The sequence below is a fragment of the Triturus cristatus genome, chromosome 11 (assembly GCF_964204655.1).
Source record: "Triturus cristatus chromosome 11, aTriCri1.1, whole genome shotgun sequence".
NCBI lineage: Eukaryota > Metazoa > Chordata > Amphibia > Caudata > Salamandridae > Triturus > Triturus cristatus.
The window spans coordinates 121,239,514-121,253,965 of NC_140594.1; the positions used below are offsets into that span (position 1 = coordinate 121,239,514).

A 14,452-nucleotide genomic window follows, 5' to 3' on the forward strand; every position below is an offset into this window, starting at 1 on the left:
TTTGCATCAAAATTTGTTATTGCTTGGCAAAGAAGGAACCTCCAGTAGGGCTGCGCGCCAATTCAACCAGGGCGACGGCAGCCACTACTGCTTTGGGACGTGGAGTCCCCCTTGGTGACATCTGTCAGGCAGCAATGTGGGCATCCCTGCACACGTTTACACACTACTGCCTGGCCAGCCATGTCCGGAGAGGCGGCTTCTTTGGCCGTTCAGTTCTCCAGGACTTTCTGGTATGAACTTAGTTCGCAGACCCACCTCCAGGGTTGGTGTTTCTGGGGTATCTATTCGAAGGTAAGGAATCTATAACTAATAGTCTCTTTCAGATGAACAAGTTACTTACCTTCGGTAACGATATATCTGTAAGAGACCTATATTAGTTACAGATTCCTTACTGCCCCACTCATCCTCCCCGTTCTGCTAATGGACTTCTAGGTCCCTTACCCTGGTTTTGTGCACCAGTGGGCAGTGTCTTGCATGGCTCTGCACTTCTGGTGTGGAATGTTGTGTAAAGAACTGACGTCCGCGCACGAGGGCGGTGTCTAAGTAGATACCGCGGCGTCATCCTGGCGATCACGATGTCGCCGACGAACACGGAGTTGACTGACACCACCTACCGTCGCGCAGGGGTACTGCTCTGAATTTTTTTTTCCGGGTCCAGTCTGACGCCTGGGGGTAATATTAAGGTAAGAACTCTATAACTAATATATGTCTCTTACAGATCTATAGTTACCGAAGGTAAGTAACTTGTTCAACTAGCTTAAACCTTCTTAAATATTAATAAGCCACTTTGAAGTAGGCCTTATTGCTCATAAGGGAGGGTGCATGGTATTTAAAAGTAGGACATGTAAAAGTTTAATGTTAAACATCTTTTCTTTTCAGCATGTTTGGCTGTTCCAAGGGAAAGCATTAGGTTATGATGCATTTAATAAATGTTATCTCCTCCTAGGAAGCCACTACAAATTTATTTTTCTTTTTTTTTTTAATTCTTTTTTATTGAACATGCTGATTGCATACCACTAAAATAAGTAGCAGGTGACAGTTGCAGAGATGGTCACGATATCATACATCGGTCAGTCCATTTTCATCATCCCAAGATAATACAGATGGGTCATTCGGAATCGTAACTGAAAATTATTTACATTGGAAGTGCACATTATTGACATTTCTCTCCCTTAACAGCAAGGATTAGCCTTCACTGTCAGATTGTCGTCCTCCCAAGGACAGTCCTCGATATGTTTGCCATGTGTTCCATATTCTTTCCTATTTTTTTTGGTGCATCCTCTACTACGATATATCGCTTCTTCAGGCCTCTGGCACCAATCCAAGTCTTTCACCCAATCAGTTTCTACTGGCAGATGTTGCAACTCCCATCTTTGTGCTATATTTCTCTTGGGCACCCAGCGACCAATGTCCGCCATATCCGAACATGTCTGGGCCAATCTTTCTCCCCTTGTATCATTAGTAGCAGCCCCTTGGCCTCTAGTGTGACCTCTAGTGAAAGCATTCAGGACATTATGGCCGTAACTTCTTCCCAATATCTGGGTATCCGCGGGCACTCCCAGAGGATATGATAAAATGTTCCCCTCTGCTCAGATTCCCTCACACATAAGGGGTCTCTTGTCATCCCTATTTTATGTAGTAGTATTCCGGAGTAGTAGTTCTATGAAGGATTTTCAGTTGTATCAGTCTGAACCGAGCCCGGAATGCTATTTCTCGAGGACCTAGAAGGGCCTCCATCTATTCCTCATCCATGATATCCCCTACGTCCTCTATCCATGCTGCCCTCAGAGGCCCCAGTGGGTCGGAGTAGGTTTTTAATAGCTTTTTGTAGATCACTGAGACATCTTTTTTTAGGATTGGGTCCACTAGGACACGGTCCTCCAGGGGCGAGGAATCGAGAAGTGTTGTCCCCTCTTGGATGTGGACCTTGAGTGTATGTCCTAATCTAAAATAATGCAGTGTTTAAGAGACTTCGAAGTTAAATTGTCTCAGGGATTCCAAGGAAATCCCCCAAATGTTCAATACCTATTTTTGCACATTTTGAGAAACCAGTCAGGTTAGCGACTTTTGTAAGTCTGTCACTGTGTCAGAGAGGGATCATGGCCGTCAATATGTCTCAGCTTCCCACATGGGCCTCCGCTTCCCTCCAGCACTTATCACAGTGCCAGTGTGAGCAGGGAGGGTCCCTCTTCTCTTGTTATATAAAGTAACTTCATAGTTGTTGTTTGGCATTGCATCTCTATCGATCGTGTTCATCCCACTCCGAATATACCCAGCCGTTAAACACTAATAGCTGTGAGGCCCAGTAATACATTTTTATATTTGGAATCGCTGGGCCTCCATCATAGACTCCTCTCTGGAGTTTCTTAAGAGCAATTCTAGGGGCCCCTCCCTCCCACAGCAACACACAAAGCTTCTGATCAATTTGCTTAAAGAAGATCGGGGGAATGGGATAAGGCGAGTTTTGTAGTACGTAAGTGAACCTTGGTAGGGACATCATCTTGTATAAGGCTGCCCATCCCTTAAGTGACGGAGGGCACTCCAATGTGACACATCTGATCAGTCGTTTTATTTGAGGGACAGGGTTGCGTTTCAAGAACAAGGATTGATCTCTAGTCACAAAAAATGCCCAAATACGTAAAACCTACCAGTTCTATTGGGGCCACACACTGCGCTGGCAACCGGGGGGGAGGGGTTGGCTTTGACAGAGCAGATTACCGATTTGGCACAGTTCATTTTATATCTGAGTAACTACCAAATAATAGGTAAAAGATTTGTAAAGTACGGGCTATTGAAAAGTACGGCCGGGATATATATATACCATAATATCATCAGCCTACAGGGCGATACGTTCTTCCCAGCCGCTGTTGGATGGGATCCCCCAGATCATTGGGTCACCTCTGATCATTGCCGCCGGGGGTTCCAGCGCAAGTGCAGAAATAAGCGGCGATAGTGGTCACCCTTGCCTAGTACCACACCCGAGCGGGAAGGGCTCCAAAAGTGCTGTTCACCCTCACTCTCGCCAGTGGGCGTTATATAGGAGTTGTACCCATGCTCTAAACTTCGGCCCAAAGTCTAATCTGGCCATGACAGTAAATAAGTATGGCCACTCGATATTGTCAAATGCCATGGAGACGTCTAGTGCCATCAGTGCCGTTTGTGGCATCTGTGGCTGGGCAGTCATATGGAGGAGCCCATATAGTCTCCTTAGGTTATGACAAGTACTTCTGCCCGGCATAAATCCAGATTGATCTAAATGGATGAATGAGGATAAGACCGGTGCGAGCCTGGCTGCTAGCATCTTGGCCAGGACCTTTGCCTCCACATTCAGCAGTGAGATTGGCCGATATGAGCCACATTCTTCAGGTGGTTTGCCTGTTTTGTGGATCACCACTATTGTTGCCATGCGTTGATCTCCTGGCAGTTGCCTCTGTTCCATTGCGGCCTCAAACATCTCCAGCATTGGCCGGGCTACTGTTTTTAAAAAGCTAAACAGGCAGTCCATTTGGTCCTACCGCTTTCCCTGATTCTGTGGCTCTGAGGGCCCTGGCAACTTCTTTTGGTGTGATTTCATCCTCCAGAGTCCTAACCACCTCCGTGGGGAAATCCAGAGGGAGAATGTTTTTTAAACTTTGTCACAATCTGATCTTGTTCTAGTGCTAACCTGTGTGTATAGGGCGGTCTGGTAAAAGGCCGATGGTATTCGCTATGCCAGCGTTTGTGGTCTGTAAGGCCCCAGATCCATCTCTCAGCCCGACCACCCATGTTCTGCCCCTTTGAGGCCTTGTCTTCCACATCATAAAGGTGGCGTTGGGTCGCTAAAGCGTAGGACCTTGCTGCGTTGTCAGCTAGGAACCTCCGGTCTTGCTGGCATAATTGTAATCTGTCGTGTTTCTGGTCTTGCATCCCTCACGACGTGGTCTCCGAACGCTAGGATGTAATTCACAATAGTCTTGCATTCCAGTGCTGCCTCCTCCTTCTCACCCCCTCCCCCCCCCACCACCAAGGCCTCGTATCGCGGTCTAAAAATGCTTCCCAGAGTGTGACTAGGGACGAAACCGAATCCTGATTTTCTCAAAAATATTGCTCTGCAGAGTAGCATTGTGTTCGAGGCATATGAGCTGCAGATTACACACTGTGCATAGATCGGCATCTGGTGTTGGGCCCGTATGTTTGCAGTTGTTTTTCCTCTTGGAAAGTCTTTGGAAGTCACGAGGTATGTGACTCCTCCTTTGGATCGTATTGCGCATGGGCTTCGGCTCCATCCTCAGATTGGTTTTTTTTGCCATCGGTCTCGGACGTGATCTTCGCGCTTCGGTTCCGAACAGTTTCCAGTTCTCCAATCGACGCGCAATCCTCCCCCCTTTTCGCGGTATTGTTTTCGATCGCTATCTCCACATTCGCCGCGGCTCTCGTCGATCAAGACCTTCGATTCCAGTCGTCGACGACGGCCTTCTGGCCTACCCAAGCTCCGGTCCTGGCTAATGGAAAGGACTCCATTCAAGAAGTGCCCTCGATATGGGTCCAAATTCCCCCACACCGATCTCCACTAGGTATGCAACCTCTGCCTCTCCCCTGAACACGAGGCTCGAGACTGTCCGGTGTGCAAATCCTTCCGATCCAAGAAAACCATTCGAGACCGAAGGGCACGAAGAACTATGGCACACTCGTCGACGGCGATCCCAGACGACCTCTTCGGAGAAGGCGTCGACGCTCCAGAAGGACAACACACCGACGAGGGCCTCGTCAGCTCCTCCGAAGCCGACGATTCAGATGTGGAGGACATCACTCCGGCACAGAGGGTCGTGAGTACCGAAAACCACACCCTCCGTGGCATCCAAAAAGGCTTTGGCCATGCCTTCGCCTCCGGGCCTAGGCACGACCATGGACACTGCTTCCCACACCGCACCTTCGGGACCGGTAAAGAAGCCTATTAAGCCTTCCGGCGGCTCGGGCTCGAGCCAGCCCACCGTCTGTGCCGAGAAACACTCCTCTGCACCGACGCCGAAAAAGAAAATGGCCTCCTCCTCGGCACCGAGCTCCATACCGAAGCACTCTGCGCCGAAACCCAGCACCAGCTCCTCGGTACCGACACCGTCCCCGGAATAGAGCAAAAAACACAAGGCCACCGACACCCATATCTCGAAGCCGAAAACCATCTCGGAGCCGAGTAACCAACCAGCCAGAAATGGTTGCTATACTGCTACTATCTGGTGCCCAAGAAGGACGGAGGACCTTTGTCCTATCCTAGACCTGCGCCCTTTCAATTTTTTCCTCAAGGAGAAGTTCAAAATGCTCACGCTCGCTCACGTCTTGTCTGCCCTGGACCCAAGAGGCTGGATGATAGCGTTGGAATTGACAGACCCTTATTTCCACATTCCTGTCCTGGCTGCCCACAAGTGTTACCTGCGGTTCACGCAGGGCTACAAGCACTTTCAGTTCGCATCGCCCCTCTGGTGTTCAAACGTGCCAAAGTCACATCCGACTCCCTCTCAGATACTCTTTCATTGGAGCTGTTGTGGACACAGTGCAGTTTTGGGCTTAACCTGACCTCACCGTTTGGGAGGATATTTGGACTATAATACCAATGTTTCAGCTTCTCTCCTGGATTTCGCTGAGACTGACTCTGAGGCTGCTGGGCCTCATGACTTCCTGCATCCTGCTTGTGACACATGCCCACTGGCATAAGCGGGCTCTGTAGTAGGACGTGTGGGCAGCATAGGTGAAATCTCTTGACATGGCCCAGATCACTTAGATACCTGCACAAGATCTGCAGAGGTGATAAAAGAACCACGTTTGGGTCGACAGCAAACCCCTCGCCCTTCCCCCAACCAGTTTGAGCAGCAGCAGTTGATAGTCTTTAACCTTCTGCCTGAAGTCTGCGATGTCGTTCTGGCAGCGAGGCATCCCTCCACCACCAAAATGGTATACTCCTGCGGTTGGGACAAGTTTGTGACATGCTGTGCAGAAAAGCAGATTGATCCCTTTTCTGTTGCCTGACCATCCATCCCTCTTCAAATCCTATTGTACATAGGTTCTTGTAAGGTTTACAACATATATTTCCGCGTTCTCCATTTATCATGCATCAGTGTGACCTTAATCGCGTTCTGACGTTCCTGATGTGCGTTCTCATTGAGCTCTAGCACACTTGTCCTCTCAGACTCCTTACCATCAAGGCGACCTTCCTGGTGGCAAGAACATCCGGCCAGAGGGTCAGTGAGCTTCAGGCTTTGTCATCCAAGCTTCCTTATCTGAAAATCCACGCAGACAGGCTGGTTCTACGAACTAGAGCTTCATTCCCTTTCGTGTGGGCCAGTCCATCACTCGGTCTACTTTTTATGCTTTGCCGCCTTCCCTCTTAGGAAGACGAGTGCCTTCACCGTCTTATCCAAAAAGAGCATTGTCGTTCTACCTTGACCGCACAAAAGAGTTTTTCAGGTGGTCAACCAGTTTGTTGTGGGGTACATCGGAGCAAAGAAGTGAAAGACTATGTAGAAGCAGAGGATCCCCCGACCATGCTCTACATTAAAATCTGTTATGCAATGGCCAAGAAGTAACCCCTCGAGGGTTTGCATGCTCATTCTACCATAGTCAATGCTGCGTTAGCATGCTGAGTCTGAACGTCTGCAGCAACATGGGCTTCATTTCACTTGTTCACAAAACACTATTGCCTGGACAGTCTGGTCCTTCGGGACTGGCACTTTGTACAGTCCTGCAGGAATTTTTTGTGTGAAATTGTTTCGCAAACCCCCTTCCGAGGAGGTATTGCATAGGTATCTACTCTAAGACAAGGAATCTGCGGCTGGAAGTCTCTATCAGATGGACAAGTTGCTTATCTTCGGTAACGCCTTATCTGGTAGAGACTCTAGCCGCAGATTCCTTACCGACTCACCCATCCTCCCTGCTCTGCGAACGGATTTCTAGGGACGAGTCTTTTCCCTTTTCAGGGCACTAGTTTTCCACATAAGTGGTCAGTTCTCTTCGTGGTTCCGTGCTCCTGCTCCTGTTGGAAATTCGAGAAAAGTAACTAACGTCGGCTCGCTGGGGTGGCACCTACATAGGCGCCATGCATGTCACTTTGGGTGTGGATGACGGGTGTGGATGACAGCGACTATGCTACACTGAGTCGATTAATGCCACCTATTGACGCGCAGGGGTACAGCTCACGAAAATTCGCTGGGTCCAGTCTAACACCTGCCGATAATTCTAAGGTAAGGAATCTGTAGCTTGATAGTCTCTACCAGATAAGATGTTGCCAAAGGTAGATAGGGCGCTGCAACATGAGTATTTGATCTCTAAAGTAAAGTTTCAGCAGCACTACCATTCAAATGAGTTCTGCTTTATGTGCCTTATTCTTATTAATGTTAAAGCAGATGATAACATTTCTCAGTGTAACGTTTGCGAGTATCCCATAAAACAAATGAGCATGTCGGTGGTGCTACTTGTGTATAGCACAAACATATCTAAAGAGCAAAGGAGCACTGAACAGTAGGTGAGAACGCTGGTGTACAAGTCAAGTTAGTTCACAAGTAAAGCAATATACGCCTTTCACTAAATAAACCCAGCATTCAATGTAAAGCAATTGTCAAGTTGCTAGTCTCTTTCCTTTGAATATTTTATCATGTACTAAAGCTGAATGAATTATTTTAAGTTAGAACAAAATGAACAGTAGGAGTGCATATATTTACATGTCTGCAGATGTGGAAGTATCTTCTGCTACAGTGTCCACTAATTAATTATTTCCCCTACAGTATTTTTCTGCACTTACTTAACATAGCACAAGATTTGTCTTGAAATGAATGGGCACCAGCCACCAACAGATATTGAATACAGGATGAAACTCAGTATTTCTCCCAAGAGTGTTTTAGTTTAAGATTTGCCTTATTGTTTTTAATGGGGTTGTTTCCTTTTTTACCGTTCCAACACAGAGACTTAACTTGGCACCGCCGCTTCTAACAGAATGCAATGCATGAATAAACCAAGAAAAATTAAAAAATACAAATGACTCAACAGCTCTAACACCAGAGTTACATTGCTTATTTCAAGATGTAGACTTTGAAATGACCCCTTAGTTCTCAGAAATAAAATACTCGTACTAACTGTGCCGTGTACACTCCAGGTAATATAGGTCATTTGACATTTGTATAGAATATTGTTATTTATTAACCTTTTAAACAAGAGGCAGCCCTGAAGTCATTTTGTCCTGTAATCTGCAGATCGCACTCGCACATCTCACAGCAATGGCTTGTTAATCACCAGCCTTACATGGTCTACTGTTCTGAGGAATCATGCTTTTCATTAATTGCCTAGATGCACACTGTCTTTTTAATTTGCTACATTGCTGGTCTGACTGTGCAGTGCTTTTGATTCCAGACAGTGTGTATCCACTAAAAGGATGACTTGATATTATAACCCAGTGTGAACACCCAGGAGAATCACTGAGAGTGCCTTCATCTGGAATGGGGGGTGTGGATCTGTTCTAGACTTTCTAATTAATCTATTTCTTTGTTTAAATAGGTATAACCCAAGAAAATGCTTTGTGTCCCAGTCCATGTAAAGATTCACCAGTCATGGAGCCTTCTGCGACGAGGACGTCAAGCAAAACAGTGCACAGCGAGCAAATGATTGAACCTCTTTCAGCCGACAGCAGTGAATGCGTGGAGAAATGCCAGCCTCTGACCAGTTGTGAACTTTCTCATGTTGGCATCTTTGTTTTCACAGAGCCTTTAACCACTTTGAATAAGGAGCCATCAAAAGAGATTACACGCACAGATACTGAATGTACATCCGCAACAGTCTCTCTTGTGCCATCAGCCCAAGATGTTTACAATACTACAAACCAAGAGGAAAGGGAATCTCTTTTGAAGGAGGTAGATAAAGTTAGTGGCTTCGTAATTCACAACAGCTCTGCTGATTCTGACAATGTTGTAGAGTCACCCGCTAATGGCAATGTTGCATCTTCCAACATAATTTGTGGCATATTGACCAAAAAAGATAGTGCAGAGTGTTTTACCTGTGACCAGGAAGCTGCGGTGCCACAATTCACAGGAAAGGATGACTGTTTTAAAAAAGCAGACAGAACTCCTGAAATTACATACAAAGTTGCTCAAAAGCATGCAGTACAAGAGAACTTTGGGGAAGAGCAGTTGTTACATGAGAGGTTAAGTGCCTGCAGTTTACAAAGTGAAGATGGGGACAACCAGGCAGGGATCAGCTCAGCTGACAGATGTAGTGATACTGCAGGCAGTGAAAGTGCAGTCTGCAAAAGCCCTCTGATGCACTGTGGAAGCAGCAATAGTTTGCCTTTCAATTCATCCCTTTTCTCTGTGTCTGTTTCTGTCACCTCCACTGAAGAATTCTCCAAGGGACTGGAACATACAGCAGTCTTTGGGAAAAAACAGAAAACTATCTGTTTGGAAGGGCTTGCTTGTGATGAACATCCAGAGAAGTCAAGTCAGACTGAAATCGCACCAATAGTTCTTAGTAAAATCACTATAGTTTCCTCTTCAACGGTAAAGGAAGGAGTTTCTCAACAAGGGTTATTGGAAGGCCCAAGCATTTACCCAGCAGGGTGCATTCCATCCTGTTCTGCTCATGAGAAAAGTGAACATTCCAAGGAGAGCTTGAGCTGCTGCAAGACTTTTAGTAAGAACACTTCTGTCAAGGAGGCAGAAAACGAGATGCCTCCCTCTTGCAGTGCCTATGTAGTATTTGCACCTGAAGGCATGTGTTCCGACATGGAAAGCCATCATGATAGTGCCAGGGAGCGTTCATTTATTGGCACACAGTTGTCTGCAGACAGCATTGAGTCATGGGGCAACCAAACTAATTTGTCCATCTCCAGTAATGTGACTACTGTAACCTGTGGGGTAGAGATAACTGAGTCCAACCTCTCCTGGCGCAAGCAGAATGTCTGCAGCTCTTCTAAAGATCTCTGGAGCTTTGGTGATGAACATAGTGACAGGAGTGAAAACTCTAATCAGAGCCAAGCTCCAGTTTTGAAGCCTGGAGTGGCAGAGGTGCCCAACATTGAAACTAAAACTGTACACGCAACCTGCCACAGTGGCCCAGACTTGACAAGTCTCAGTTCACTAAATGATGTAGTACACATCTCATCCTGTAGTGGCAGCTTTGACGACAAGCAGGGTGGCAGTCTGGCATCAGATGGAGAATTCTATGATTTAAGAGAAAAAGAGGTCGGAAATGTAGGACTGGATATTAATCCTCAAAAGGAAGCTAATCTGCCCAAGTCCATCGGTTATGGACACCACATATCCACTACTTGCACAGAGATGACAGACTTGTTCAATACTTTAGCTTTGCTGAGCAGATCAGAAGACATTGCATGCACAGTGTCTAGGCCCCAAGGACTTAGCACTGCTTTGTGCATTTCAGAAGCGGCAGCAGAGGGAGTGACCCATCAGGGCCATTGCCTACAAACAGCAACTGAATGTTCAAAAGAGGATGCCTTAAATCCCAGCAAGTGCAACACATCTTCACATATCATGTGTGCCTTGCAGTTAGATAAACCTGGTGCCAAGATAACTAAAAATACTCTTGCAAACGGCAGCAGGTTTGAACATGTAGAAGGTGCTGTGGACAATATGAATTCAAGACCAAATTGCAGTCTTTCTCAGCATTCTGAACTCCCCATATCCAAAGCAGATATACCTGGGCAAGAAGACATTGCGATGTGCAATAAAAGCAGCTGTGACTTGAAGTCCTCTGAGCTTAGTCTGCTGAATCCCTCTGTGACATATGTGGGATCTGACGTTTTGTTTAGTGGAAGCCCTTTGGACGTTCCCTCCACACTGGGGCTCTCCGATCTTAAATGTATTGATTCAGCTGATATTGAATGTAGCAAGATTTCAGTTTGTCTAGTACAATCTCTCAATTTAAATAGCAGCCTGGCTCTCATGCCTCCATCAGGTGAAAGTCAGAGGGTCACTGCAGAGCTTGTGAAAAACAAAACCGAGCCTGAGGAGGAACCACTCATCACCTGCATAGCACATCAAAGACCAAAGTCCAATGAAAGTGATCTCCCAGTGCTTTCAGAGAAGATGACTGCCACAAATGAAAGACTATCTCAGGCACATAAGAGAGGAGATTGTGTTACAAACCTTCAGCTGAATAAACAGTGTTTTACTCACGCTGATCCAATTGATATTGTAGATCTAAAGGTTTCTGTTTCAGGCTTGCCTAAAGAACAAGGAGCATATGAAAATATAAGAAATGCTCAACACTGTGTACTCAGCAATCCATGCCACAGTTCATTGAGCCGAGGCACTAGAAAGAAGATTAAAGCTGTTGGGGTAGATGCTCGCGAAAAGGGTCTTGAATGCCATCTGATGGCAACTAGTTCTAAAAGCTCTTCAAAGAAGGGCAGACAGCATTACCATTCTGAAAAAGAAATAGACTTTTCAACTGATCAGAGCCTTCATTGTGCACCTTCTACACTATTGGAAGCCCATATTCAGGTAGATAGTACTCCCATAGCAAACTTAAAAATGTCTTGCAAGCAATTTTCAACAGAACAGGCCTTATTTCATGGAACCTTTAGGTATGATATTCCTGAAGACATGCTTACTGAACCTGACCTTAATCTGGACACTGTGGTTGAACCCATATTGCAGCATGACCGAGATTGCCAAACAGAGTCTGTGCAGGCTAATCACACAACAAACACTAAAGAATTTTCCTTTGCCTTGCTACAAGGTGGTTTACTGCAAGATAACTGCCAAAGTGACCCATCCAAACGTGAACTGTGCAAAATTCTTCCACCTTCATCTAACAGTATGGAAGATGTTCAACTTTTTTCAGCAAGTACTACTGTCCAGTTGCTCTGTGACAGGTTTGAGACCAAGGCCATACATTGCAATGAACCTCAGCAGGGCCAAACACAGGATTTTCCTCTAGACCAAATTACTTCTTTCAAGGGTAATGGTGCATCCACTGAAATTACATTGTGCAAGCCTTGCATAACGACCTCACAAACTCAGAAAAATTGCAATCTCCAAGCGAAGTCCTTTCTGGGAGTTCAATGTCCTCCTCGACCCCAACAGAACTCTCAGGTCAGTCACTTAGCAGAAGTATCCGTGGAAAAGGGATGCAAAGTGCCTTTCAAGCGAAAAAGAATATGGAAAGGAAATAGCAAATGTGCATCAGAATCTATGGCCCCTTCTGTTTTGGATGGCACAGGGGTTTCCACTGGTCTTGAGATGGAGCGTTTAACGCAAACCACAAGCTGCAAAAGTGAGTCTGCCTCAATGGGAACAGTGGCATTTTCTACTGGATCTCCGAAAACCAGCAGCTTTTTTGGGCAAGACTCTGTTATCAGGAGTGAGGTAAAGAACCCAGGCGTCTCCCACAGTCTTGCATGTAAGAGTATACTGCACGAAATCAAAAGGCCAAAGCTTTCCTCATGTCGATCTGGCACTCTGGCTTCCCCTATTGACGCCGCCTCTTTGTCTGGAAATACCAACAAATGCATCTTAAGCTGCTCTAGCATTCCTCCCAAGAGTGCACCTTGTCTCCCCATCCACCAAGAAGCACTAGAATCTAATACTAAGGTTACATGTACCGATCTTTTTAGTGCCTTTGAGGGGAACTTAAAACCCATCCATTTATCCATGCAAAAGAGACAACCAGATCGAAAGTGTAAAGTTATTCCTCCCCAGGATCATTTGAGGACTATGAGGAAAATGAAGCCCCGAAAAAGCCTTTCCTGCTTAAAGCTGTCCCATGAGTCTTCTATCCAACACGAACATACACTCCTCAACTTGTCAAGCACTGCAACCACTGTACTAACATCAAATGCCAGCAGCAAGAGGTTAACGGCCCTTGTGCCAAAGCAAAGACGATTTAACCGTCATTTTATGAACTGCTTGTCCACCAAAGAGGCAGCAGTGCTTGACAGGTTATCCATCATGGCAAACAAGTTGCTGCTTCCAGCTTTTAGCAGCTGTACAGTAAAGTCTTCACTTTCTTCTTCGTCGAACAGTTTAATGCTTTCAGACAATTGTAATCTGCTGCGATCCAACAGACTTCTGGAGATTTTTTCATGCATCAATATGAGGATGAACTCCCAGTGCAGCAGAAGTTGGTCCTCTGCTTTTTCCAAAGATGGTCCAACACCCTTCATGAACCAGCCTATAGCACTTTATCCTGGAGAGTCCTCAAAAGTACATTGTACAAACTTACTCAAAGATGGATCTCCCATGTCCTTTGGTACCCCATCGTTCCCCATGGCCTTCCATGTAAAGCTGGATTCCTCTCATTTACTAGATTTTGATAGACTTCCTTACACGCATGACACCCCTGGCAGATGGGAGTCCTATAACCATTCAGGGCAGCCTTCAGAATGGACACTTTCCCTCTTTCTTTCACAGTGTTCTTCAGCAACCGAAGCCTCTGGTGTCTTCAGGGAAGACTTTCCTCACAGGTGCGAACTAAAGCCCAGTGCATTTTGCCTGCAGTCTGTGGAGTCAACAAATACGACCCATGAACGAGGGCGAAGTTTGCTGAGCAGAAGCCAGAAAGTTTGCTCCATGCATGGCCTTCACACTGTTTTAGCACTTTCTTCTCCTGGATGCTACCGTTTCTGGACAAGGAGGAGAAACCTGGGCAGCAGAATACCCACAGTACAGAGACTGTTCATGACGCAGTTCACACAGGGCTTGAAGGGGAGAAGATCTCAAGCTTCATTAGCACATGAACCCTTCTCGTCCCTTCCATATTCGTTGGGTAGGGTCCTGGCTACGTGGAGCAGGCATGGTGTGTCCACCACTCCCTCAATGTTCACCAGTGCTCACTTTAATGCCTGGCAGCCACCGATGGATATTGAGATCAGGTAAAATTGTTGATCTTGCATGTATTGTTTTGCTGATATCATTTGGGAAAATATATATATATTTCTTTCACTTTGTTTATACATCCCTTCTACTGAAGTGTTTACAAAATAAACCCTGCACTTACAAAATGTTTATATCCAATGTAAGGTTGTGTTTTCAGCAAGAAACAACATCCTAACAAAACCAGTTGTCGTCATCCTGGGAAAGCCCATCCCCTCCACTTCTATGACACAATGAAGAAATCATTACATGTAATGGGGCAACCCTGTGTCCCTCAGACCCTGGGTATAGTAGATGCATGCTACAATTGGTTCTGTTGGGTTTTGCAATTGCTTTGTAACCATAATAATTCGATACAATTTCATCAGACAAAAATGAATCAAAGAAACACCACACAATATACTCATACCAACATACATGTATTATGTGAACTTCTTGCCATAAATATGGCTGCTATACAATCAAATTCATTGAGAAAAAAAAATTGAGAAGACATTTTTAGACAAACCAAGAACATTTTTTGTGACATAAATAGTGACAAACGTGCAACATGAATCACATTTCACAACAACATAAGGCTTCACGAAAATCACGGTGTTCTG

General features: G+C 45.8%; 1 protein-coding gene across 1 annotated transcript in view; it reads left to right on the plus strand.

Annotated features, from left to right (window-relative positions):
* The window catches only part of PRR14L (proline rich 14 like), a 405,768-nt gene that overhangs the window by 125,598 nt on the left and 265,718 nt on the right, over window positions 1-14,452 (plus strand). The window contains exon 4 of the mRNA XM_085636172.1: window positions 8,518-13,849. Coding sequence (XP_085492298.1) covers window positions 8,518-13,849 — 5,332 coding nt within the window. The remainder of the gene's footprint in view (window positions 1-8,517; window positions 13,850-14,452) is intronic.